General features: G+C 42.8%; 1 protein-coding gene across 2 annotated transcripts; it reads right to left on the minus strand.

Moving 5' to 3' along the window:
• Nucleotides 1-2,076: 2,076 nt before the first annotated feature.
• LOC129834315 (lactoylglutathione lyase-like) lies at nt 2,077-25,010 on the minus strand. 2 transcript variants are annotated; one of them, XM_055899188.1, is made up of 7 exons: nt 24,531-25,010; nt 23,324-23,524; nt 12,307-12,389; nt 11,679-11,819; nt 8,935-9,002; nt 8,437-8,526; nt 2,077-2,513 (listed from the first exon to the last, which is right to left on the minus strand). In XM_055899188.1, the coding sequence occupies exons 2-7, from the start codon at nt 23,477-23,479 to the stop codon at nt 2,422-2,424; spliced, it is 630 nt and encodes a 209-aa protein (XP_055755163.1). In that variant the 5' UTR covers nt 23,480-23,524; nt 24,531-25,010; the 3' UTR covers nt 2,077-2,421. The 2 variants fall into 2 exon arrangements, with proteins under 2 accessions (XP_055755163.1, XP_055755164.1); XM_055899189.1 differs by lacking the exon at nt 23,324-23,524 and having other exon boundaries at nt 24,531-25,002.
• Nucleotides 25,011-25,071: the final 61 nt, after the last annotated feature.

Below are 25,071 nucleotides of genomic sequence, written 5' to 3' on the forward strand. Positions count from 1 at the left end.
CTCCTCTTTCACCCCAGCTGCCAAACTTAACCTGATTCAGAGGACCATCCTACCCATGCTAGATTACGGCGACATCATTTATAGATCGGCAGGTAAGGGTGCTCTCGAGCGGCTAGATTTTCTTTACCATTCGGCCATCAGATTTGCCACCAATGCTCCTTATAGGACACATCACTGCACTCTATATTCTTCTGTAAACTGGTCATCTCTGTATACCCGTCGCAAGACCCACTGGTTGATGCTTATTTATAAAACCCTTAGTCCTCACTCCCCCCTATCTGAGATATCTACTGCAGCCCTCAATCTCCACATACAACACCCGTTCTGCCAGTCACATTCTGTTAAAGTTCCCCAAAGCACACACATCCCTGGGTAACTCCTCTTTTCAGTTCGCTGCAGCTAGTGACTGGAACTAGCATCAACAAACACTCAAACCGGACAGTTTTATCTCAATCTCTTCATTCAGACTCAATCATGGGCACTCTAACTGACAGTTGTGGCTGCTTTGTGTGATGTATTGTTGTCTCTACCTTCTTGACCTTTGTGCTGTTGACTGTGCCCAATAATGTTTGTACCATGCTGTGTTGTCATGTGTTGCTGCCTTGTTATGTTGTCTTAGGTCTCTCTTTATGTAGTGTTGTGTCTCTTCTTGTGATGTGTGTTTGGTCCTATATTTATATTGTATTTATTTAAATCCCAGGCCCCTGTCACAGCAGGAGGCCTTTTGGTAGGCCGTCATTGTAAATAAGAATTTGTTCTTAACCGACTTGCCTCGTTAAATAACATCTATGTTGAGAGGTAGAAGGTTAACATCGATTTTAGACTTGTCAGAGTTGTATGTTCTCGCCCTTTCTCTCTTACACGTGTGTCCGTACGGGTAGCAGAGTGGCAGTCAATCCAGAAGCAGGCGGAGACGTAATTTACAATATGTATAATCTATGAGAATAAAAAGATTCAAAACTTGTGAAACAGCACAGCTGAAAATAATTGATGGCAATGGTGTACAGATATGGGAGGGCTTGAGTGGAGCTGAAGGATGGAACTAAAAACAACTATCGTCAAATATACTGTGTCCGTGAATTGTATATAGTATGTATAAGCTGGAAGTCGAAGCCTAAGTGTCCATTAGTTTACTTCAATTAGTGGAGGAATGGTAGGGTTAATAAAAGGAAAATATGTATTCACCAAAAAATATGGGGGATTGGAAATGCAGACAACTACATTGCTGTAAACCACAATCTGCAACATAAAAGCTGATCTACCCCTGAAAAAATAAATAAAAATTATGCCCCCCCCACAACTAAAGTTGCACACGTTAGTTATATCAACACACGCTTTGGTACCGTTGGCATTATTTCACTTCCCAAGATTGTTGCATATCATTTTTCATCTTACAGAATCAAAGTTAAAGGCATCTAGGCTTATGTTAATTGCCCAATTTAAAAGCATGCCCAATTTAGGCACTTTATTTAAACATGTTATTGCGCTACAAATGGATATATGACATAAGATGTAGGTTAAGGTTAATTAAATAATCAAAATAAGTGTTCATTTATTTAACCTGCAGTTATAGGGCAGCAGTTAGCCTAGCGGTTATAGTGTTGTGCCAGCAAGGTTATAGTGTTGTGCCAGCATACTACTATGGCTGACTAGAGGCTTCATGCATCGCTTTTAGCATAAGAGTAGGAGTAAAATGTCTCTTCTCAGCACTTACGACCAAATTTTCCATCTCTGAGACGCTTTGTGGATACAGTCCCTGGGTCCGGTTTCCCAAAAGCATATTAAGTCAAAACTCATCGTTAGAACAATAGAACTATGGGATCCTAACAACAAACGTAGCTGATGCATAAAGATGCTTTTGGGACACCGGGCCCAGTAAACCGAAAGACAGGTTTGTTGATTGTATAAGTCTGCAGTTAAAAGGTAGACTCCACAATATGACATCTTCATAGACAGCATTGTGGCAGGGTCCACAGCAGAATTCCAATCTGCCAAGACTACCACTAATGTTATATTGCTCACTCTACCTTCATGTAAAACGGAGTTTAAGTAAAGAAAAAACGACAACAGTAACTGTAGCTTTGAACAGTGGCGTTTAGCTTTACTGCACATTAGAAGGTTAAGTTAGGCATCGCTGTATACTCAAAACAAAATGTCCACCAAACCTGCGCTTAGCCATTAAACTCAATGAGAAAACCCTAATTCTTTACGATTGGCCCTTTTCCCAATGCCGGGCTGCATTTCATTGCCACGAGCTCTCATGACAATAAAAAAAGTGAGCCTTGTCCTTATGTCCTGTCACTGCTACTCCCATAAGTATCCTTCATGGAACTGGGTGGGTTTTCCTAAATTGTTGGCAAAATCTACATCCCAAATAACACCACGGCACTGTATCCCGTTGGGGGGATCCTTCTTGTCTCTTTAAGAGGTGATGGAGACCATATTGTTGGGGCTGAGAATCTCGATCCAGTAGCCATCAGGGTCCTGTACAAACGCCAGCCCCTTCATTTTACCTGAGAGAAGAGCAGAGGGCGATAGAGAGAGACGAGAATGGAGTAGGAGACAAAACACCATGAGATAGAAATGCTCCTGATAAAATTGTCAGGATACACATTGGAGCAAGAATAGAATACAAGCATCCAAAAGAGCACATGAGCTGAATTAAAGTATTTCCAGAGTAAGAAATATCCTAATTGAACTAACTGTTGCATCTAAGAAAAGTTATTTATAGAATAATTGCATAATCCATTTACTTTATTGAATTCACTAATACTGTTTGGAGCTTACAGAAAAGTTAACGGAAATGGCCTCTTCCTAGTTTCATACATAAATAACCATAAAAACACCAGGATGATGATTTCCCTGTGACTGAAGCAACACACATTGAAAAGGTGTTGATCATACCCGCCAACAGTAACACCTGGGCCACGTTCAACAGGGCCCAACGTTGTGAACTTTGATATGTCATATAGAACATGCCTCTGACATGTTGAATAAGGAATCACGTGGCAATGAAGTGGTAATGTTATTGATCAAAACTGCCTCCATTGATTTCACTTAAAAGTATCTGTCATGTTGCCAAGACAGTTCTCGTAATGTTTACATGTAACCCAATCTGATGTTAACTACAGAGAACTCTAGACAAATATGACACTTAAAATGGCGATTCCCTCGCCCGTTTGGCAACATGCTAAGCTATGAACACCATCGAGGAATGACAGCAGCTTAGCTAGCACAACAATCCTCAAGAGTTTATGGCATAAATACAATACCAGTAAAAAGTAGACACCTACTCATTCTAGGGTTTATATTTTTACTATTTTCTACATTGTAGAATAATAGTGAAGGCATCAAAACTATGAAATAACATGGAATCATGTAGTAATCAAGTGCTAATTCAAAATGTATTTTATATTTAAAATTCTTCAAAGTTGCCACCCTTTGCCTTGATGACAGCTTTGCACACTCTTGGCATTCTCTCAACCAGCTTCATGAAGTAGTCACCTGGAATGCATTTCAATTAACAGGTGTGCCTTGTGGAATTTATATTCTTAATACTTTTGAGCCAATCAGTTGTGTTGTGACAAGAACAGCTCAAATAATCAAAGAGAAAAAGTTAATCATTTAAGACATGAAGGTCAGTCAACCTGGAAAATGTCAATAACTTTGAATGTTTCTTTTCTTTTTGCAGTCGCACAAATCATCAAGCGCTATGCTGAAACTGGCTCTCATGAGGACCACCACAGGGAAGACCCAGAGTTACATCTGCTGCAGAGGATAAGTTCATTAGAGTTACCAGCCTCAGTAACAAACACACCTCAACATCAAGTGTTCAGAGGAGACTGCGTGAATCAGGCCGTCATGGTTAAATTGCTGCAAAGAAACCACTACTAAAAAGGACACCAATAAGAAGAAGAGACTTGCTTGGGCCAAGAAACACGACCAATGGACATTAGACCGGTGGAAATATGTCTTTGGTCTGATGAGTCCAAATTATTATTATTTTGTTTTTCCCAAATGAGATTTTTGGTCTTGTCTTTGTGACGCAGAATAAGTGAAGGGATGATCTCCACATGTGTGGTTCCCATTGTGAAGCATGGAGGTGGTGTGATGGTGCTTTACTGGTGACACTGTCAGTCATTTAGAATTCAAGGCACACTTACCCAGCATGGCTACCACAGCATTCTGCAGCGATACGCCATCCCATCTGGTTTGGGCTTAGTGGGACTATCATTTGTTTTTCAACAGGACAATGACAGGACACCTCCAGGCTGTGTAGGGGCTATTTTACCAAGAAGGAGAGTGATGGAGTGTTGCATCAGATGACCTGGCCTCCACAATCCCCAGACCTCAACCAAATTGAGATGTAGGACTAGGTACTGCATACCTAGGAGGGTTTAGCCGCCTAATAGACTGGACCACAGCGTGTTCACAGGAGCCACATTCATGGTAAATAAATAAATAATTAAAGCAAGAAGATATTTGAACGTTGTGTGAACTTGTCTATTAGCTGTAGCAATAAGGAGAGGTTGATTTATGACCCATTGGGGCAAGGAACCATAACAGATTATGTAGAAATAGGAAGACAACTGAATAATTTTGGTCATACATACACACACCTCATCGGTTATGAATATGTGTTAGTGGTGTTACTATCGTGTTTGAATTATTGTATGGGGTCTTCTTAAATTGGTTGAACTGGGTATGCAGAATGAAAAATGTTTGAAATGTTAAGGTTTATGAAGAAGTACAGGGGGAAAAAACACTTAATGGTGTTGAATGACCTTTGTCCTGACTTTCTGGTGAGGCCTGATCAACCTCACTAGAAATTGTGAGATTTAAGTTTAATATGAATGAGGGACATCTGTCTATAGTCTATTTTACCATTACCTTTTGGGATACAATTATTTCCTTATGGAGTTATCAAGAGCTGTAATTCTAATTTGATTTGTTATTCTAATTAGTTTATTTTTGATTTAACAGGCAGTGTTTGTTTTTTAAATCACGATGAGTCATGTGTTCAAGGGGAAATAACCAGCTCCCTGGGGCCCTGACCATTGGTAAATATTCAAATGTATTTTGTTCAGTCTGCATATAAAAAGGAAAATATATGTTAGTAATGGTTGACAGTTACGCCAAATGGATCGTGATGTGTATTGCTGTTGTTTTCGTTCTTATCTTTGTTTCGATACAAATCTCACCAGATTGGGTCTGCTGTATTGTTGGGATTTCTCCCGAAGGGTTAGAGCTCTAACTCCCTGACCAGGTAACTCTGCGTGATGGCAAAGGTGACCATAGGTGGGGTCTTGATGCATGGAGTGGATCATTTGACCAAGAACATTGTGAACCTCAACCCTCCCTAACAGGCTGAAGAATAGCGACCAAGGCGTTCACTACGACCTTGTTTCTCACCACTCCTACCTGTGACCCGAGTCTGAGCCAGCAACCTGAGTACGAGCAGCAGGAGTGTGGCATGAGGCTGTGCATGTGGAGTGAGATCAAGGTCAAACTCCTCTCATACTGCTGATGTGTACTGGTGGGAAAAATAACCGGACAGAATAGGCTGTACAGAATGGTGGTAGCGGCTCAGGTGAGAGACTCGTGTACTTGGAAAAATCGGATAATTTCCTCGGATATTGAAAAATCGGGACATTATCATGGCATCAACTGTGACAGGCATGAGTTACCCATGTGCCGCTGGGAAGATAAACTGTAACGCTATCTGAAGAACCAATGAAGACGCTAAAAAGGATGAGTACTTTATTTGGGGTATCAGGTTGTTTGTGAAGGTCTGCACGAAGCATAGTAATTTAAACTAAAAAAAGCATTGAGATACCGATCTGTCATTAACATGGCACTCGCGACAGTAAAACCCGGGACAAATGGGGGTTGTAATGAGAAGAGCTATTACCGGTAATACATGGGCCCGTTTGTAAATGTACTGTCTAACCGTGATGGTGTGCTCGGTTGAGGGGCTTGAATTCATGTGATTGTCAGTCCCTTAGTGCTTAACGTTGAGTCTTTCTAAATTTGGGTCGGATAATTGATCCTAATTAAAAAACATTTGATTCGGAAAGGAAAAAGAGAACTGCTCCTAAGCTGTGAGGAGAGCACAATGTGAGGGGAGGGGGGCGCTGCTCGACATTATTAGGGAGGGTTTTTCTCCGTGTGAAACCTTATCTTTTAGTGTCCTCCGAGAGAGAGGTTATTAGATAACCCACTAGATGATAGCTTGGGCCAACAATGAGGGGGGTACTGGATGAAGGGGTTTTGTTTTACCATGTCCTCTGAAGCCTAATGTTAAAGCGCATCAATACATATGGATTGCTGGATGATACAGTACAATTAATTACATACAAGGCTCACAGTCTGTCTTGCGTTAACACCCGAGGATGAGGATGGAGACTGGCTTGGAGACTAGCATTCCATGGGCATAGAACAGAACGAACGGTTCTTTCCCCAGTCTTAGACGCATCAAGGGTCGTGCGAAATTATTACACGTGTATAGTCTTTCTTCCATGTTCAAGTCAATATTTTTCTTGGTGTCGTGGAACATAAGTGTGATCATTGTTCCAAAGGAAGGATTGGTGGAAATGGACTAATTGACTTGAACGTTTTAGTATGTTTATAACTATAGAAGTGAATTGGTAGTAGTGACTCATGTGTTATGGGTTAGATGGAATGCTTTATGTGCAAATGTATTTGTAGCAGGTGGCGAGGCCTGTGTTTGAGACAGAATGTTTGCATAAGGCTGTTATAATTCCAGAGTCTGGCAGGACCGACAGTGTATTCTGTAGAGTCCCAAAAACCAAGGCATTAACATTATAGGGAAGTGGGAAAGCGGAATGGATTGTGACTGCGGCGGAGATCTGTGGTCATAATTTAAGGAAGTGGGTAGGAGTCTCTGGGGAACTATACCACTTCTCTATGTATATTGTTACAAGGGATGGCCTGTAGGAGAGGAAGGACAGCTAACTGTGCACAATAGACTACTATGAATTTAATTGAATGTCACACATACCCAGATCATGGTAAGAGTAGCAGAGACAGTTTTGTCATTTCAGACACTATTGTCAACTTTTAGTGATGGGTTTGTCAAAGAAGGTACAAAGCTTAAAAGAACAGCCACAGATCCCTGTATACAGCAGGCCACATCACCGAAGGGGAAGTTTGCTGTAATAATAGCATCACATCTCCTGCAGAGTGTGATTAAGAAACATGTGACTGAGTTTTATAAGGTTGGACAGCTTCCAACACTACTAATATCTCCCCCGTTCATAACAGCCAGCTAACACTTGACATAACTCCCAGAAGATTGGGACCGAGTGACGGTAAAGGTGGCTACTTATCAACTGTTGGGACCCAACGCTTACACTATAACAAAGGTGTTCAAAGGGGTGAGGTGTAGATCGACCTTGGGATGAGCGATGTGTACCTAACCTGAGCACAGGAAAGCATTATCCACAAGTACCGACTGTAGCAGAGCACAAGAGGTCATTGGAGATGTTAGTGGCTAGGGAACCGGGTAGGAGTTGGGAGACAGGCAGGGAGTGTCTGAAAGAGCGAGTCCTAAACCTAGACATTAGGAGAGCAGGAGACCGATTCAATGCAATAGCTATTCTCACAGCAGTCGCTGTAGGGACAGTGGCTGAAGGAGCAGTAGTAGTGCTGAAGGATGCTATAGTAACAGCATGGAACTGGACTATAGCGCAAATTAGGAGTATTTTGAAGTACGCAGTGTTAGTAGTAGCAGGGGTTACCTTGGTAACATTGTTGGGATATCATCTTCTGAGGACATTGATGTTGAAACGGATATACAGTGCGGAATTAATCAGCTTTACCTCATCGTGAAGTAAAGTTGATTAAGGCCACCGCACGTGTATATCGGGTGACTAAGGAGGAAGGAGATCGGGAGCAAAGTGAAAATGTCAAAATGGCTTAGGAACACCTCTGGAAGCATGGGGTCTGACGGGGAAGACTGGGTGAAAGCATGAGGTGGTTTCTTAGGGCCTTCATTTTTGTGGAACCCAGCAGGAAAGTATACAGAAGGTATAGTCAGGCAAATAATGGGAATCGTCATGTTATCAAACTTTGGTTTTTCCTTTGCATATAGATTACAAGTCAAAAGTTTGAACACACCTAGTCATTCCACGAGCGTGCAAAGCTGTCAAAGGCAAAGGGTGGCTACTTTGAAGAATATAAAATGTCTTTTGATTTGTTTAATACTTTTTTGGTTGCTACATGATTCCATGTGTTATTTCATAGTTTTGATGTCTTCAATATTATTATCTACAAAAATAAAAACCCTTGAATGAGTAGGTGTCCAAACACACTCACACTTTTTTTTTAACCCACTTTTTCAATCTTGTCTCAATACACCCAAATCTTGCGTACAAAAAAAGCCAAGTATGAGTAGTACTGTGCGGCTACTCTTACCATCATCGGGCTTCTTGACAAAGGTGACTGCTTGCTCTTCAAACAGCTTGCAGGCAGCATAGACGTCAGGCACCGCAATTCCAATGTGCCCTATGATGCGTGAGATTGAACATAACACATTGCTGACTAACTAGTTTACGCCACTTATGCAATTAACCAACTCAACGACTTACATATACAGCTGTTCTCAAAGTCTTGCACAAAAACTATCCATTAGGATGAATAACAATCCAAAAGATATAAATGGCAGGGTGGGTAACAACGAAGCCTGCCGCTATAATGCTTTATAACTTGTTATAAGCATGCATGGGCCTTTTAAAAAAGTGTACTTTTTACAGATATATAATAAGACAAAAGTGGGTCAAACATGTCAATGAGAATTCTTACAATGCATTATAACTGAAAAAATAATGAATTATTCCAGCAGACTTTATGTACAGTGGTACGGCAATGTACTATGGGATGATTACTGAGCTTCAGTGTAGAGTACAGACTCACCAAAGCCACGAGGGTCCGAGTTGCCATTGTGGTAAGACTGGCTAGCGTCACTCTCAGAGCCCCAGTTACTAGGAGGCACAGAAAAAAAAACAATGCAATATAACTTTATCAAATTATAGGAATGTAAAATAACACGTCCGATATTTTAAAAAATGTAAAAAATAAATGACCTTTTAATGTGGCATGAACACAACCCATCATGACATTCATCTGATTGTCAAACAAATCACTTTAAAAAGTAGGCATGTACGTCCATTTCAAAACAACTCCAGCATCCAAACTGCATGTCTACTCACACAGATGTCTATTACCATTCATCAAATGGCATGTCTTGCTGACAAATTGAAAACAAATGTAGCCTGAGAAGTTGAGACACCTGAAATGAGGCTGAAACAGTTCTGGGAATAACAGGAAGGTCACCCAAAACAAAAGGTCAACTTATTAGGCTAGGCTACAATGTGTATTACTGTGAACTTCCAATAGGCCTACCAGAAGCCAGTGATGTAGTGTTGACTGATTTGCCGGTCGCGGTCAACGTCAATAAATCCCCACTAGGCCTGTACCAATGCCGGTAGCCTACCCTCTCAGCCAAGGCAATTTTAAACACGAAGACACGCAGAATACGTATCCCACATTCAATATAATACAATCATTATTTCAAAACATGGTTTTACACCCTAGTTCGTGAGTTGCCCATAATTCATGAGTTAATGCCTTGGAGTCTTCACAGATTGTGTGACATAACACTACCTTTCCTTACATTATACGACATTGTCATTATTAAACATTTAGCAATTTAAAGAAAACTTCAACCCTGTACGAATCATATATCTTGGCGATTTCAAAAATGCACTGTAAGCTACGTAACATTCAATTACATTTCGCCGTTAAAACAATTCTCATGGGCACACAAATCCAAAATAATGTATGACAATGCCATTACAAAATGGAATGCTTCTGAACGAAAGAGTCAACTATCGGCCTAATGTCGTTAACATATACTTGGATGGATTGGATGCACAGTTGTCTCGCTGTAGCTAGTTGTCTAGTAATATTGTCGATCATCATCAGGTATTCAAGTTTTTTTGTTTTGAAAAACACCTGTACGCACCTGAAACAAAGTAATGAGCGCTATAAACAGCTGATTTAACAATGATAAATCAACAAATACAGTGCATTCGGAAAGTATTCAGACCCCTTCCCCACATTGTTACATTACAACCTTATTCTAAAACGGATTAAATACATTTTTTAAATGGAAGATGTTTCGAACCACCAAGACTCTTCCTAAAGCTGGCCGCCCGGCCAAACTGAGCAATCAGGGGAGAAGGGCCTTGGTCAGGGAGGTGACCAAGAACCAGATGGTCACTGACCGAGCTCTAGAGTTCCTCTGTGGAGATGGGAGAACGTTCCAGAAGGACAACCATCTCTGCAACTCAGGCCTTTATGGTAGAGTGGCCAGACGGAAGCCACTTCTCAGTAAAAGGCACATGACAGCCCGCTTGGAGTTTGCCAAAAGGCACCTAAAGGGCTCGCAGACCATGAGAACAGACCACCAGATTCTCTGGTCTGAAGAAACCAAGATTAAACTCTTTGGCCTGAATGCCAAGTGTCAAGTCTGGAGGAAACCTGGCAACAACCTTACGGTAAAGCATGGTGGTGGCAACATGTTGTTGGGTTGCTTTTCAGCGGGAGGGACTGGGAGACGAGTCAGGATCGAGGGAAAAATGAACGAAGCAAAGTACAGAGATCCTTGATGAAAATCTGCTCATAGAGAGCGCTCATTACCTCAGACTAGGGAGAAGGTTCAACTTCCAACAACACAATGACCTTAAGCACACAGTCAAGACAACGCAGGAGTGGCTTCGGGACGAGTCTCTAAATGTTCGAGTGGCCCAGCCAGAGCCCGGACTTGAACCCAATCAAACATCTCAGGAGACCTGAAAATAGCTGTGCAGCGACGCTCCCCATCCAACCTGACAGAGCTTGATGGGCTTTGCAGAGAAGAATGGGACAAACTCCCCAAATTCAGGTGTGCCAAGCGTGTAGCGTCATACCCAAGAAGACTCGAGGCTGTAATTGCTGCCAAAAGGTGCTTCAACAAAGTACTGAGTCAAGGGTCTGAATAGATCTGTAAATGTGATATTGCAGATTTTTGCTTTGTCATTATGGGGTATTATGTGTAGATCGAGGGGGAAATGTACTTAATTTTAATATAAGGCTGTAACGTAACAAAATGTGGAAAAGGTCAAGGGGTATGAACACTTTGAATGCACTGTACATCTAATGCATTGGAATGAAGGCAATTTTTTTTAAATCAAACAAATGGCGAAAAAGAGGAAGTACAAAGGAAAATCTCGGCCGAGGCACAACAAAAAAATCTGCACCACTGAATGGAAATCGCCGCCACATTAATAAAATGGTTTAAACCATGACAGAGGTGGGGGTGTTCGGGTAAATTTTCATATTTACCACTGCATTTTAAACAAATCAGAGAATGGTTCAATTGGAATTATTTCGGAGATCCCCCAGTTTTACTTTTGTTGCATTTAGGACAGCCAACGTCTCCTTCAGGGGAGTTGAGCCCCCCTGCCTCTGTTAATTCACACCATGCCAGCACTAACAACCATTTCAAGGATATCTCTAGGACTGGAGTAAGAGTACACTATCATAGACCTTCTGATCATGCCCAGGCCTCTTGTGAATAGTGAGGAGCGCTTTTGCCTATCGCCCAAAATCCTTACTGGGTGAGCTCAATGGTGGCTCGCCTGGAAAAGGTCCATGCCGTTCGTTCTTTCACGTCAGCAGGGATCTCCTTCTTGTCCTCGTAACCCAGGAAGTAAAGGGAGAAGTGCATGGAGGGGAAGTCAAACTTTTGGAGTAACCTGGAGGGAAAGGACAGAAAAGTTACCCGTGTTGTATGACTGCATGAGAGGAGAAACAGCACTACATATTGGAAAATGACAAAGTATCTGCTCTATTGACGCGTCAGGAGGATTGTAGTGTTTTACCATTTGCTTATTGCCAGTCGGTAGTCTCATGAACCAGCCGGACAGCTGCGCTCAATACGAGTGCCACGTGTTGAGCACAGAGTTCAGGCTGGTTTCAGGGTTATGCAATTTGTTTAATACTTAAGTCCACCTGGGCATCTTCATTCCAAGAAGTGCAGGACCAGTCAGGTACCAAAGCTAGCTTATTGTAGCATTTTATTAATTAACTGTCAAGTAAGTAAATAAGTGCCTACAGCTCGTCCTAAATCCACTTACTTTGGTTAACTTTTTTTGTAAAAGTTTTATTTGAAAGAGTAGAGGTACTGTATTTCTCGTGATCCAATGACCAGACAACATTGGTGGGGCTACGGTTGGCACTCACGTCATTCCCATGATCCGGGTATAGAAGTCCAGGGATTTCACTGGATCCTTCACCCTCAGCATGGTCTGCTGCATCATGAAATCCTGGAACACCACAGAACACCCAATTCTAGGAATTATTCTTAATTCTAGGACTTAAGTTTCACCTCAAAAAGAAGTGAGCATTGAAAAACAGGTACACCTGTAAATTCAGGGTGGCAACTTGATTTCCTAAAATAAATCGTTCATGCTTGCTGACGTGTTTCGGAGCAAACATCCTCCTACAATGATCTAAGATGAATCATTATGTTTCAGTACAGTAATGGGAGTCTAACATTGTACATTCCGAGACAGTCGTGCTTCGCAGGATTTGTCATACTGTCCTAAATAAATAAATGTTTTTGTTTTGTACACTGGGCCTTTAAAATAGCTGTAATTGGTCCTCTAATACAGGACTGTCTGCAGCTCAGGCAAACCCCCATCCCCATCCGTTTAACAGCAGGACACTGTAAAGGCCTTTATCACTCTGAAGATTATGAATTGGGCGGTTTGAGAAGGTTTGAATCATAAGCAACCTGCCTACCCATAGTGTGAAGTACAATACCAACACAGCTACTGTAGTAGGTCAAAGCCAAATGCTGGAAAACCTTGGTGATTATGCAACATAAGACACCAATAAAAGTAAACTTCAACAATAATGACAAACGGCGTCAGAAATAATGTAGTTAGTATTGATTTAATATTAACAGCTGATTTTCCACGGGGAAAACAACTGGTACTACATACCTGTAAACAAAATTGAGTTAGAACTAAATAAAACATTGAAAATTAAATGTACAACCACATGTACATTCATCAGATGTAGTCAACTTTGTAAATACAACTCAGTGATGACCACAATTGCTTTTGACAAGCTACAGGTTTATGCAGGCTTTTTTGTTCAAGCCCAGTTCTAACCGCACCTAATTGATGGTCTCGTTGAAGAGCTGAAGTCTTGATGAACATCTGAGTGGTAGAATCAGGTGTGGTAGCACTGGGCTTGAACAGAAAAGCCTGCATACCACTGTGGATCATCAAGAGCAATGGTGTTAACTCCTGGTACAAACACTCCCAACAAAATTAAACTGCTGAAAAACACCTGTAAAATAGTCATTAAACGTGTACAACGCTTTTGTACAATTAGACTTATTTACAAATCTGAAATGGGATATGTGCTCTAAAGAACTTCAGGACATTTTTGTAGCTCATGTAGTACTGTCCTAAATAATGTAGTACACAGCTGTCCAACTCTAGTAAAAGAGCACATTTATAAATGGCAGCATAAATATTAAAACAGCTGGGAAAACTCAGATTTGGAACAGAACATACATTTTAAGTATTGACAGTGTACAAAAGTACCATGTGTACCTCGAGCGTTTGAATTGGCATCAAGAGACAATTTATGCTTGATCCGAAAATGTGGTCGGAGACGCTGTGACGCAATTGCGAAGCCACCGGAAGCATAGCCAGATAGCCCGGACTTCTGCAGAGGCCAAAACAACGCTAATGCTGCATGGCCAATGTAGACATCGAAATTACCATGTAGCGCCTTCAAGGGTGCGTTCCTAAAATTGCCTCCAGTGTATCAGAGTGCGCTCTGTGCTGTTCGGAAATTCAGAGCGTTGTGCTCGGAGTGTTCAGCACACTGGACGCTCTGGCCGAGGAGTCGGGTTGATGAGAGCGTTCTGACCTCACGATAGCAATCAAGAGCCCAAACGGGCTAAAGTTAGGCTGTTTTCATGTTATCCAGAGCGTTAGTGACCAACTGTGCTGCTAGCAACAATTTATGTCCGTTTTTTTGATACCATTCACTAACACTTGCCATATTCAACAGGTGTTGCGCATTAGTAAACTCCCCAGTTATATAAAATACCTTTATTTAACCAGGTAGGCCAGTTGAGAACAAGTTCAACTGCGACCTGGCCAAAATAAAGCAAAGCAGTGCGACAAAAACACAGTTACACATGGGATAAACAAACGTACAGTCAATAACACAATAGAAAAATCTGTATACAGTGTGTGCAAATGAAGTAAGGAGGAAAGGCAATAAATAGACCAATAGTGGCGAAGTATTTACAATTTAGCAATTTACACGAGCGATATGTGCAAGTAGAAATACTGGTGTGTAAAACAGCAGAATTAATTTTTTAAATTACGGGAATGAGGTAGGTAGTTGGTTGAATGGGCTGTGTACAGCTGTAGCGATCGGTAAGCATCAGCTGTCAGAGCAGCTTAAAGTTAGTGAGGGAGATCTCAGTCTCCAACATCAGTGATTTTTGCAATTTGTTCCAGTCATTGGCAGCAGAGAACTGGAAGGAAAGGAAGCCAAAGGAGGTGTTGGCTTTGGGGATGACCAGTGAAATATAGAGTTGAAGTCGGAAGTTTACATACACTTATGTTGCAGTCATTAAAACTCGTTTTTCAACCACTCCACTAATGTTTTGTTTTGTTTAGTTTTGGCAAGTCGGTTAGGACATCTACTTTGTGCATGACGCAAGTCATTTTTCCAACAATTGTTTACAGACAGATTTCACTTATAATTCACTGTATCACAATTCCAGTGGGTCAGAAGTTTACATACACTAAGTTGACTGTGCCTTTAAACAACTTGGAAAATTCCAGAAAATGATGTCATGGCTTTAGAAGCTTCTGATAGGCTACTTGACATCATTTGAGTCAATTGGAGGTGTACCTGTGGATGTATTAAGGCCTACCTTCAAACTCAGTGCCTCTTTGCTTGACATCACGGGAAAATCAAAAGAAATCAGACAAGATCTCAGAAAAAAAATGTGCGGACCTTCACAAGTCTGGTTCATCCTTGAGAGCAATTTCCAAATGCCTGAAGGTACCACGCTCATCTGTACAAACAATAGTGCGCAAGTATAAACTCCATGGGACCACGCAGCCATCATACCGCTCAGGAAGGAAACGGGTTCTGTCTCCTAGAGATGAACGTACTGTGATGTACAAATCAATGGTGGAGATACTAACTGAACTAAAACCGGACATTTTTACTAGGATTAAATGTCAGGAATTGTGAAAAACAGTTTAAATGTATTTGGCTAAGGTGTATGTAAACTTCCGACTTCAACTGTACCTGCTGGAGCATGTACTACGGGTGGGTGTTGCTATGGTGATCAGTGAGCTGAGATAAGGCGGAGCTATACCTAGCAAAGACTTGTAGATGACCTGGAGCCAGTGGGTTTGGCGATGAATATGTAGCGAGGACCAGCCAACGAGAGTATACAGGTCGCAGTGGTGGGTAGCAAGATACTTCCGGCGCCGAGCGAGATGGCAGCCTCGCTTCGCGTTCCTTGGAAAATATGCAGTATTTTGTTTTTTTATGTGTTATTTCTTACATTGGTACCCCAGGTGATCTTAGATTTCATTACATACAGTCGGGAGGAACTACTGAATATACGAGTAACGTCAACTAACCACCGTTCCTACCAGGAATACGACTTTCCCGAAACGGATCCAGTGTTTTGCCTTCCACCCAATACAATGGACCTGATCCCAGCCGGGGAGCCTACGCGACGCCGTAAAAGGGGCAAACGTAGCGGTCTCCTGGTCAGGCTTCGGAGACGGGCACATCGCGCTCCACTCCCTAGCATACTACTCGCCAATGTCCAGTCTCTTGACAATAAGGTCGATGAAATCCGAGCACGGGTAACATTCCAGAGAGACATCAGGGATTGCAACGTGCTCTGCTTCACGGAAACATGGCTAACTCAAAAGACGCTAACGGAGTCGGTGCAGCCAGCTGGTTTCTTCACGCATCGCGCAGACAGAAACAAACATCTTTCTGGTAAGAAGAGGGGCGGGGGGGTATGCCTCATGATTAACGAGACGTGGTGTGATCATCATAACAACACTCAGGAACTCAAGTCATTCTGTTCACCTGATCTAGAACTCCTCACAATCAAATGTCGACCGCATTATCTACCAAGGGAATTCTCTTCGGTCATAATCACAGCCGTATATATTCCCCCCCAAGCAGACACATCGATGGCCCTGAACGAACTCTATCTGACTCTTTGTAAACCGGAAACCACACACCCTGAGGCTGCATTCATCGTAGCTGGGGATTTTAACAAGGCTAATCTAAAAACAAAACTCCCTAAATTCTATCAGCACATCGATTGTCCTACCAGGGCTGGCAAAACTCTGGATCACTGTTATACTAACTTCCGCGACGCATATAAGGCCCTCCCCCGCCCCCCTTTCGGAAAAGCTGACCACGACTCCATTTTGTTGATTCCAGCCTACAAACAGAAATTAAAACAAGCTCCCGCACTCAGGTCTGTTCAACGCTGGTCCGACCAATCTGATTCCACGCTTCAAGACTGCTTCGATCACGCGGATTGGAATATGTTCCGCATTGCGTCCAACAACAACATTGAAGAATGATGATTCGGTGAGCGAGTTCATTAGGAAGTGCATTGACGATGTCGTACCCACAGCAACGACTAAAACATTCCCAAACCAGAAACCGTGGATTGACGGCAGCATTCGCGTGAAACTGAAAGCGCGAACCACTGCTTTTAACCAGGGCAAGGTGACCGGAAACATGACCGAATACACACAGTGTAGCTATTCTCTCCGCAAGGCTATCAAACAGGCAAAGTCCCAGTACAGAGGCAAAATAGAATCGCAATTCAACAGCTCAGACACAAGAGGTATGTGGCAGGGTCTACAGTCTATCACGGATTACAAAAAGAAAACCAGCCCCGTCGCGGACCAGGGTGTCTTGCTCCCAGACAGGCTAAATATCTTTTTTGCCCGCTTTGAGGACAATACAGTGCCACTGACACGGCCCGCTACCAAAACCTGCGGGCTCTCCTTCACTGCAGCCGAGGTGAGTAAAACATTTAAACGTGTTAACCCTCGCAAGGCTGCAGGCCCAGACGGCATTCCCAGCCGCGTCCTCAGAGCATGCGCAGACCAGCTGGCTGGTGTGTTTACGGACATATTCAATCAATCCTTATCCCAGTCTGCTGTTCCCACATGCTTCAAGAGGGCCACCATTGTTCCTGTTCCCAAGAAAGCTAAGGTAACTGAGCTAAACGACTACCGCCCCGTAGCACTCACTTCCGTCATCATGAAGTGCTTTGAGAGACTAGTCAAGGACCATATCACCTCCACCCTACCGGACACCCTAGACCCACTCCAATTTGCTTACCGACCCAATAGGTCCACAGACGACGCAATCGCAACCACACTGCACACTGCCCTAACCCATCTGGACAAGAGGAATACCTATGTGAGAATGCTGTTCATCGACTACAGCTCAGCATTTAACACCATAGTACCCTCCAAACTCGTCATCAAGCTCGAGACCCTGGGTCTCGACCCCGCCCTGTGCAACTGGGTCCTGGACTTCCTGACGGGCCGCCCCCAGGTGGTGAGGGTAGGTAACAACATCTCCACCCCGCTGCTCCTCAACACTGGGGCCCCACAAGGGTGCGTTCTGAGCCCTCTCCTGTACTCCCTGTTCACCCACGACTGCGTGGCCATGCACGCCTCCAACTCAATCATCAAGTTTGCGGACGACACTACAGTGGTAGGCTTGATTACCAACAACGACGAGACGGCCTACAGGGAGGAGGTGAGGGCCCTCGGAGTGTGGTGTCAGGAAAATAACCTCACACTCAACGTCAACAAAACAAAGGAGATGATTGTGGACTTCAGGAAGAGGGAGCACCCCCCTATCCACATCGACGGGTCAGTAGTGGAGAAGGTGGAAAGTTTTAAGTTCCTCGGTGTACACATCACGGACAAACTGAATTGGTCCACCCACACAGACAGCGTTGTGAAGAAGGCGCAGCAGCGCCTCTTCAACCTCAGGAGGCTGAAGAAATTCGGCTTGTCACCAAAAGCACTCACAAACTTCTACAGATGCACAATCGAGAGCATCCTGTCGGGCTGTATCACCGCCTGGTACGGCAACTGCTCCGCCCACAACCGTAAGGCTCTCCAGAGGGTAGTGAGGTCTGCAGAACGCATCACCCGGGGCAAACTACCTGCCCTCCAGGACACCTACACCACCCGATGTCACAGGAAGGCCATAAAGATCATCAAGGACACCAACCACCCAAGCCACTGCCTGTTCACCCCGCTATCATCCAGAAGGCGAGGTCAGTACAGGTGCATCAATGCAGGGACCGAGAGACTGAAAAACAGCTTCTATCTCAAGGCCATCAGACTGTTAAACAGCCACCACTAACATTTAGCGGCCGCTGCCAACATACTGACTCAACTCCAGCCACTTTAATAATGGGAATTGATGGAAATTATGTAAAAATGTACCACTAGCCACTTTAAACAATGCCACTTAATATAATGTTTACATACCCTACATTACTCATCTCGTATGTATATGTATATACTGTACTCTATATCATCTACTGCATCTTGCCATCTTATGTAATACATGGACCACTAGCCACTTTATACTATGCCACTTTATGTTTACATACCCTACATTACTCATCTCATATGTATATACCGTACTCTATACCATGTACTGCATCTTGCCTATGCCGTTCTGTACCATCACTCATTCATATATCTTTATGTACATATTCTTTATCCCTTTACACTTGCGTGTATAAGGTAGTAGTTGTGGAATTGTTAGGTTAGATTACTTGTTGTTATTACTGCATTGTCGGAACTAGAAGCACAAGCATTTCGCTACACTCGCATTAACATCTGCTAACCATGTGTATGTGACTAACAAAATTTGATTTGATTTGATTTATATGGTGCTTTGTTGACAAAACGGATTGCACTGTAATAGACTACATTCAATTTGCCTATGCCGTTCTGTACCATCACTCATTCAGATATCTTTATGTACATATTCTTTATCCCTTTACACTTGTGTGTATAAGGTAGTAGTTGTGGAATTGTTAGGTTAGATTACTTGTTAGATATTACTGCACTGTCGGAACTAGAAGCACAAGCATTTCGCTACACTCGCATTACATCTGCTAACCATGTGTATGTGACAAATAAAATTTGATTTGATTTAGTGTTTGGGAGGCTAATTTGTAAACGACATCAAAGTCAAGGGTCGGTAGGATAGTCCGTTTTACCAGGGTAAATTGGGCAGCATGAGAGGAGGCTTTGTTGCGAAATAGGAAGCCGATTCTAGATTTAATTTTGGATTGGAGATGCTTAATGTGAGTCTGGAAGAAGAGTTTACAGTCTAGCCAGACACCTAGGTATTTATAGTAGTCCACATATTCTAAGTCAGAACCGTCCAGAGTAGTGATGCTAGTCGGGAGGGCGGGTAGCGATCGGTTGAAGATCATACATTTTTTTTCACTAGCATTTAAGAGCAGTTGGAGGCCACGGAAGGAGTGTTGTATGTATGGGGTTGAAGCTCGTTTGGAGGTTTGTTAAAACTTCTTGTGAATAGCGGGCGCTGTTTTCACTTTGGGAAAAAAATCGTGCCCAAATTAAACAGCCTTGTACTCCGTTCTAGATCATACAATATGCATATTATTATTACTATTGGATAGAAAACTCTGAAGTTTCTAAAACTGTTTGAATTATATGTGTGAGTAAAACAGAACTCATTTGGCAGCAAACTTCCAAACAGGAAGTGAAAATTCTGAAAATGGGGCTCTGTCAGGGCCTGCCTATTCAACTGGCTTATATTTATGGATCTGTATGCACTTCATACGCCTTCCACTAGATGTCAACAGGCAGTAGAAGGTTGAATGGGGTGTCTAGCTTGATGTGAGGCCGAATGAGAGCTTTCGGAGTGACAGGTCCGCTCTTTTGTCAGTAGTCAGCTGCGCACAAGGGAACCTAACATTGTCTTCTGAAATGCGTTCGGTTTACACGACGAAATGCTCCGGCTCTGACTTTATTGGATACATATGAGAAAAACATCATAAAGTAGGATTTTTCAACCGAGTTTGACCAGTTTATTCAACGTTTATTGGGACTTTTGGAATTTTTCGTTCCATGCGCAAACATTTCTTGGACACGTGAGCTCCACATGGCTAGCCAAAGTTGCTAATTCGACAGAAGAAAATGGACATTCTAAAACCAAACAACGATTTATTCTGGAACTAGGACTCCTTGCACAACATTCTGATGGAAGATCAACAAAGGTAAGAGAATATTTATGATGTTATTTCGTATTTTATGTTGGCTCCAACAAGGCGGAGAATGGTAGGGCGCTGTCTCACAATATTGCATGCTGTATGTTGTACTAAAGTTATTTTTAAAAATCTAACACAGCGGTTGCATTAAGAACCAGTGTATCTTTCATTTGCTGTACAACATGTATTTTTTAGTAAAGTTTATGATGAGTTCTTTGGTTAGATTAGGTGACTATCCAAAATATCACCGGACGTTTTGGTGCATTGTGGCTACGTATTCACAATGTAAAACCACGATTTGCTGCTCTAAATATGCACATTTTCTAACAAAACATAAATGTATTGTATAACATGATGTTATAAGACTGTCATCTGATGAAGTTGTTCAAGGTTAGTGATACATTTTCTCTCTATTTCTGGGTTTTGTGAAAGCTATGTTGGCGGTGAATAAATGGCGTTGTGTGTTTGGCTATTGTGGTGCGCTAATATATATATATAGTGTTTTCGCTGTAAAACATTTTAAAAATCAGAAATTATGGCTGGATTCACAAGATGTTTATCTTTCATTTGCTGTATTGGACTTGTGATTTCATGAAAATTATATTATATCCCTGTCCCGTTAGACCTCAGAAGAAAAAATATATATTTTAGACCTCCACAAGTCTGGTTCATTCTTGGGAGAAATTTCCAAATGCTTTAAGGTACCACGTTCATCTGTACAAACAATAGTTTGCAAGTATAAACACCATGGGACCACGCAGCCATCATACCGCTCAGGAAGGAGACGCGTTCTGTCTCCTAGAGATGAACGTACTTGGTGCGAAAAGTGCAAATCAATCCCAGAAAAACAACAGAGGCCCTTGTGAAGATGGAGGAAACAGGCACAAAAGTATCTATTTCCACAGTAAAACGAGTCCTATATCGACATAACCTGAAAGGCCGCTCAGCAAGGAAGAAGCCACTGCGCCAAAACCTCCATAAAAAGCCGGACTACGGTTTGCAACTGCACATGGGAACAAAGATCGTACTTTGGAAAAATGTCCTCTGGTCTGATGAAACAAAAAAATGAACTGTTTGGCCATAATGACCATCGTTATGTTTGGAGGAAAAAGGGGGATGCTTGCAAGCCGAAGAACACCATCCCAACCGTGAAGCACGAGGGTGGCAGCATGTTGTGGGTTGCTTTGCTGCAGGAGGGACTGGTGCATGTCACAAAATAGATGGCATCATGAGGCAGGAAAATGATGTGGATATATTGAAGCAACATCTCAAGACAACAGTCAGGAAGTTAAAGCTTGGTCGCAAATGGGTCTTCCAAATGGACAACGACCCCAAGCATACTTCCAAAGTTGTGGCAAACTGGTTTAAGGACAACAAAGTCAAGGTATTGGAGTGGCCATCACAAAGCCCTGACCTCAAGCCTATAGGAAATGTGTGGGCAGAACAGAAAAAGCATGTGTGAGCAAGAAGGCCTACAAACCTGACTCAGTTACACCAGCTCTGTCAGAAGGAATGGGCCAAAATTCACCCAACTTATTGTGGGAAGCTTGTGGAAGGCTACCCGAAACATTTGACCCAAGTTAAACAATTTAAAGGCAATGCTACCAAATACTAATTGAGTGTATGTAAACTTCTGTCACACTGGGAACGTGATGAAAGAAATAAAAGATTCTCTCTACTATTATTCTGACATTTCACATCCTTAAAATAAAGTGGTGATCCTACCTGACCTAAAACAGGGAATTTTTACTTTTTTACTGTGAAAAACTGAGTTTAAATGTATTTGGCTAAGGTGTATGTAAACTTCCGGATTCAACTGTGTGTGTGCGTGTGTATATATAGCAAAATGCTTGTGTTCCTAGCTTCAACAGTGCAGTAGAATCTAACAATTTACAACAATACACAAAAATCTAAGTAAAAGACTGGAAAAAATATATAAATATTAGATTTAGTAAATGCCACTCCGACGTCGCTCAAATACAGTAGAATGGTGGCTCGGGTGGTTGATGTCCTTGATCTTTTTGACCTTCCTGTGACATCGGGTGCTGTATATGTCCTGGAGGGCAGGTAGGTTGCCTCCAGTGATGTGCTGTGCAGACCACACCACCCTCTGGAGAGCTCTGCGGGTTCCAGGCAGTGCGGTTGCCGTACCAGGCGGTGATATAGCCCAACAGGATGCTCTCAATTGTGCATCTGTAAAATTTTGTGAGGGTTTTAGGGGCCAAGCCCAATATCTTCAGTCTCCTAATGTTGAAGTGGCGCCGTTGCGCCTTCAATGTGTACGCCAAGGAACTTGAAGCTTTCACCTTCTCCACTGCGGCCCCGTCGATGTGGATAGGGGCGTGCTCCCTCTGCTGTTCCCTGAAGTCCACGATCAGCTCCTTCGTTTTGTTGACGTTGAGTGAGATTATTTTCCTGGTACCACTCACCCAGGGCCCTCACCTCCTCCCTGTATACTGTCTCGTAATTGTTGATAATCAGGCCTACTGTTGTGTCGCCTGCAAACTTGATTGAGTTGGAAGCATGTGTGGCCACACAGTCATGGGTGAACAGGGAGTACAAGAGGGGGCTGAGCACGCACCCTTGAGGGGCCCGTACATTGAGGATCAGCGAAGGTGTTGTTTCCTACCTTCAACACCTGGGAGCGGCCCGTCAGCAGTCCAGGACCCAGTTGCACAGGACGAGGTTGATGAGCTGTAGTCAATGAAAAGCATTCTTACATTGGTATTCCTCTTGTCCAGATGGGATTGCATCATCTGTGGGTCTATTGGAGCGGTATGCAAATTGCAGTGGGTCTAGGGTGTCAGGTAAGGTGGAGCCTCAAAAGCACATCATGATGACAGAAATTAGTGGTATGGGGCGATAGTCATTTTATTCAGTTACCTTTGTTTTTTTGGGAACAGGAACAATGGTGGACACATTGAAGCAAATGGGTACAGCAGACTGGGATAGGGAGAGATTGAATGTCAGGAAACACTCCAGCCAGCTGGTCTGCGCATGCTCTGAGGACACGTCTAGGGATGCCGCCTGGGCCGACATCTAGCCAATGTCAGCTCTCATCCGACTGGTATAACTTTACCTTAGCTAGATAATCAAAAAAACACATTCATTGGCTAGCTAACTTTAACGTACTTGCCTGTTCGTTAGCTAATTAGCTTTCAGCTGACTGGTTTTACCTAGTTACAGTCAGAGGCTAGCTGCTGGACTTTGTCCAAGCACGCTAGCGTTAGCTAGGTAACATTAGCTAGCTAATCAAAATACCTGTTCGCATTTATTGATTGACCACAGTTAGCTATATACACAATAGCCTAGGCTTGTTCGCATACATTTCTTATGGCTGGCAGCGTGGTGCAAGCAGCTGTGTTGTTGCTGAGCAACCGATCTGGTATTATAGAACTTAGAAATGCTACAAAAAGGTCGCACGTCGTTTCTTAATGGCCGGAAAGGTGCACGAGAACGAAACATTTAGGTTCTTATTTAAAAACTGTTGCAACTACAAACAATGTAGAGGCGATTTTGTAATAGAATGATATACAGCCAAGTATCAGTAATACAGGGACGCTCTGGCCTACACAAGCGCGCAACACGTACTTGCTTATCACAGACCTAGGTCTGGCTGGCAAATAACCAATAAAAATACCAAAACGGCATCATTACATAACAGAAATGGAGTAAAGTAAGTAAATGTAAAGCCTATCTATAAGTGTGTGTCAATTTCTATAGAAGAGTGGGCAAAGAAAATGTACACCGAGTTCCTGTTTTGAAGTTATACACCATCAGTGTTAGCAGAGGCACAACAAACATAAATGGTCGATATACCCCTCCAAAGTCCAAATGTCACTTCGAAGTATAAAGTTTCATAGTCAGTAGCACTGCGGAGGGTGTATCAGTAGAATGCACTAAGTCTATAAATAAGACGCAAAAGCTATTTCACTTTTGCAAACGTTGCATCTGGCAGAAGACGTTCACCTGCGCGTGAGCCCAGTTGTAAAGCTATGAAACTACATAACCGGCCTATGTGCCTAACTTTAGTATTGCGAGTTCCATTTGGGCAGAATTCAAGAGTGGGCTGCTAGATATAGCTACTCACCTTCGTAAGTGGGTTTCCATCTTTGCAAGCTGCTGCCGCGGCCTCGTCTGATAACCCTTGGTCGGTCATTTTGCTTGGATATCTACCTCTAGAAGAAGACGGAGGAGTGCTAGGTTGGTGGTGTGTGCGGTGAGCAGCAAGGCACGGCCACTGAAATGAGGAAATAAAGAGCCTCTCCAAAAACTACTCGACTGAGAGCGTCTAGGTCTGCGTCTACGTCAGTCAGGGCTAAACAGCTAAGCAACCGTTTAGAACGTGTTCTCACCACCATATATGGGAGTGAGAGAAAGTCCAGGCGCGGGTAGTGTGAGAGGATGGAACTAAGTGAAACTGGGCCGAAATTCTGCAAATTCTCTCATCGATGAAACATCTGACCTCAATACATTTTTATGTTCCCATAACTATATATGTTACGAACACAGTGGACTAAGTTTTATAGACTTTACGCTTTGCCAAAGTTTTTAAAATGGTGTTGTTTAGAAAGAGTGCGAGGTCGAATTGAGTTTGTGCACACGCCCACTTCAGAAGAGGCGTTCACTAA

Source organism: Salvelinus fontinalis, chromosome 35 (assembly GCF_029448725.1).
Source record: "Salvelinus fontinalis isolate EN_2023a chromosome 35, ASM2944872v1, whole genome shotgun sequence".
Classification (NCBI taxonomy): Eukaryota; Metazoa; Chordata; class Actinopteri; order Salmoniformes; family Salmonidae; genus Salvelinus; species Salvelinus fontinalis.

What these genes read in the sequence shown, in the direction of transcription:
- LOC129834315 (XM_055899188.1), bottom strand. Translation starts at nt 23,479, where the DNA reads ATGTCGGCCCAGGCGGCATCCCTAGACGTGTCCTCAGAGCATGCGCAG. An exon ending in CTCGGACCCTCGTGGCTTTG is followed by an intron (nt 8,527 to 8,934) that starts GTGAGTCTGTAC and finishes CACGCATCATAG; the next exon opens with GGCACATTGGAATTGCGGTG. An exon ending in TGTCAAGAAGCCCGATGATG is followed by an intron (nt 2,514 to 8,436) that starts GTAAGAGTAGCC and finishes CTCTTCTCTCAG; the next exon opens with GTAAAATGAAGGGGCTGGCG.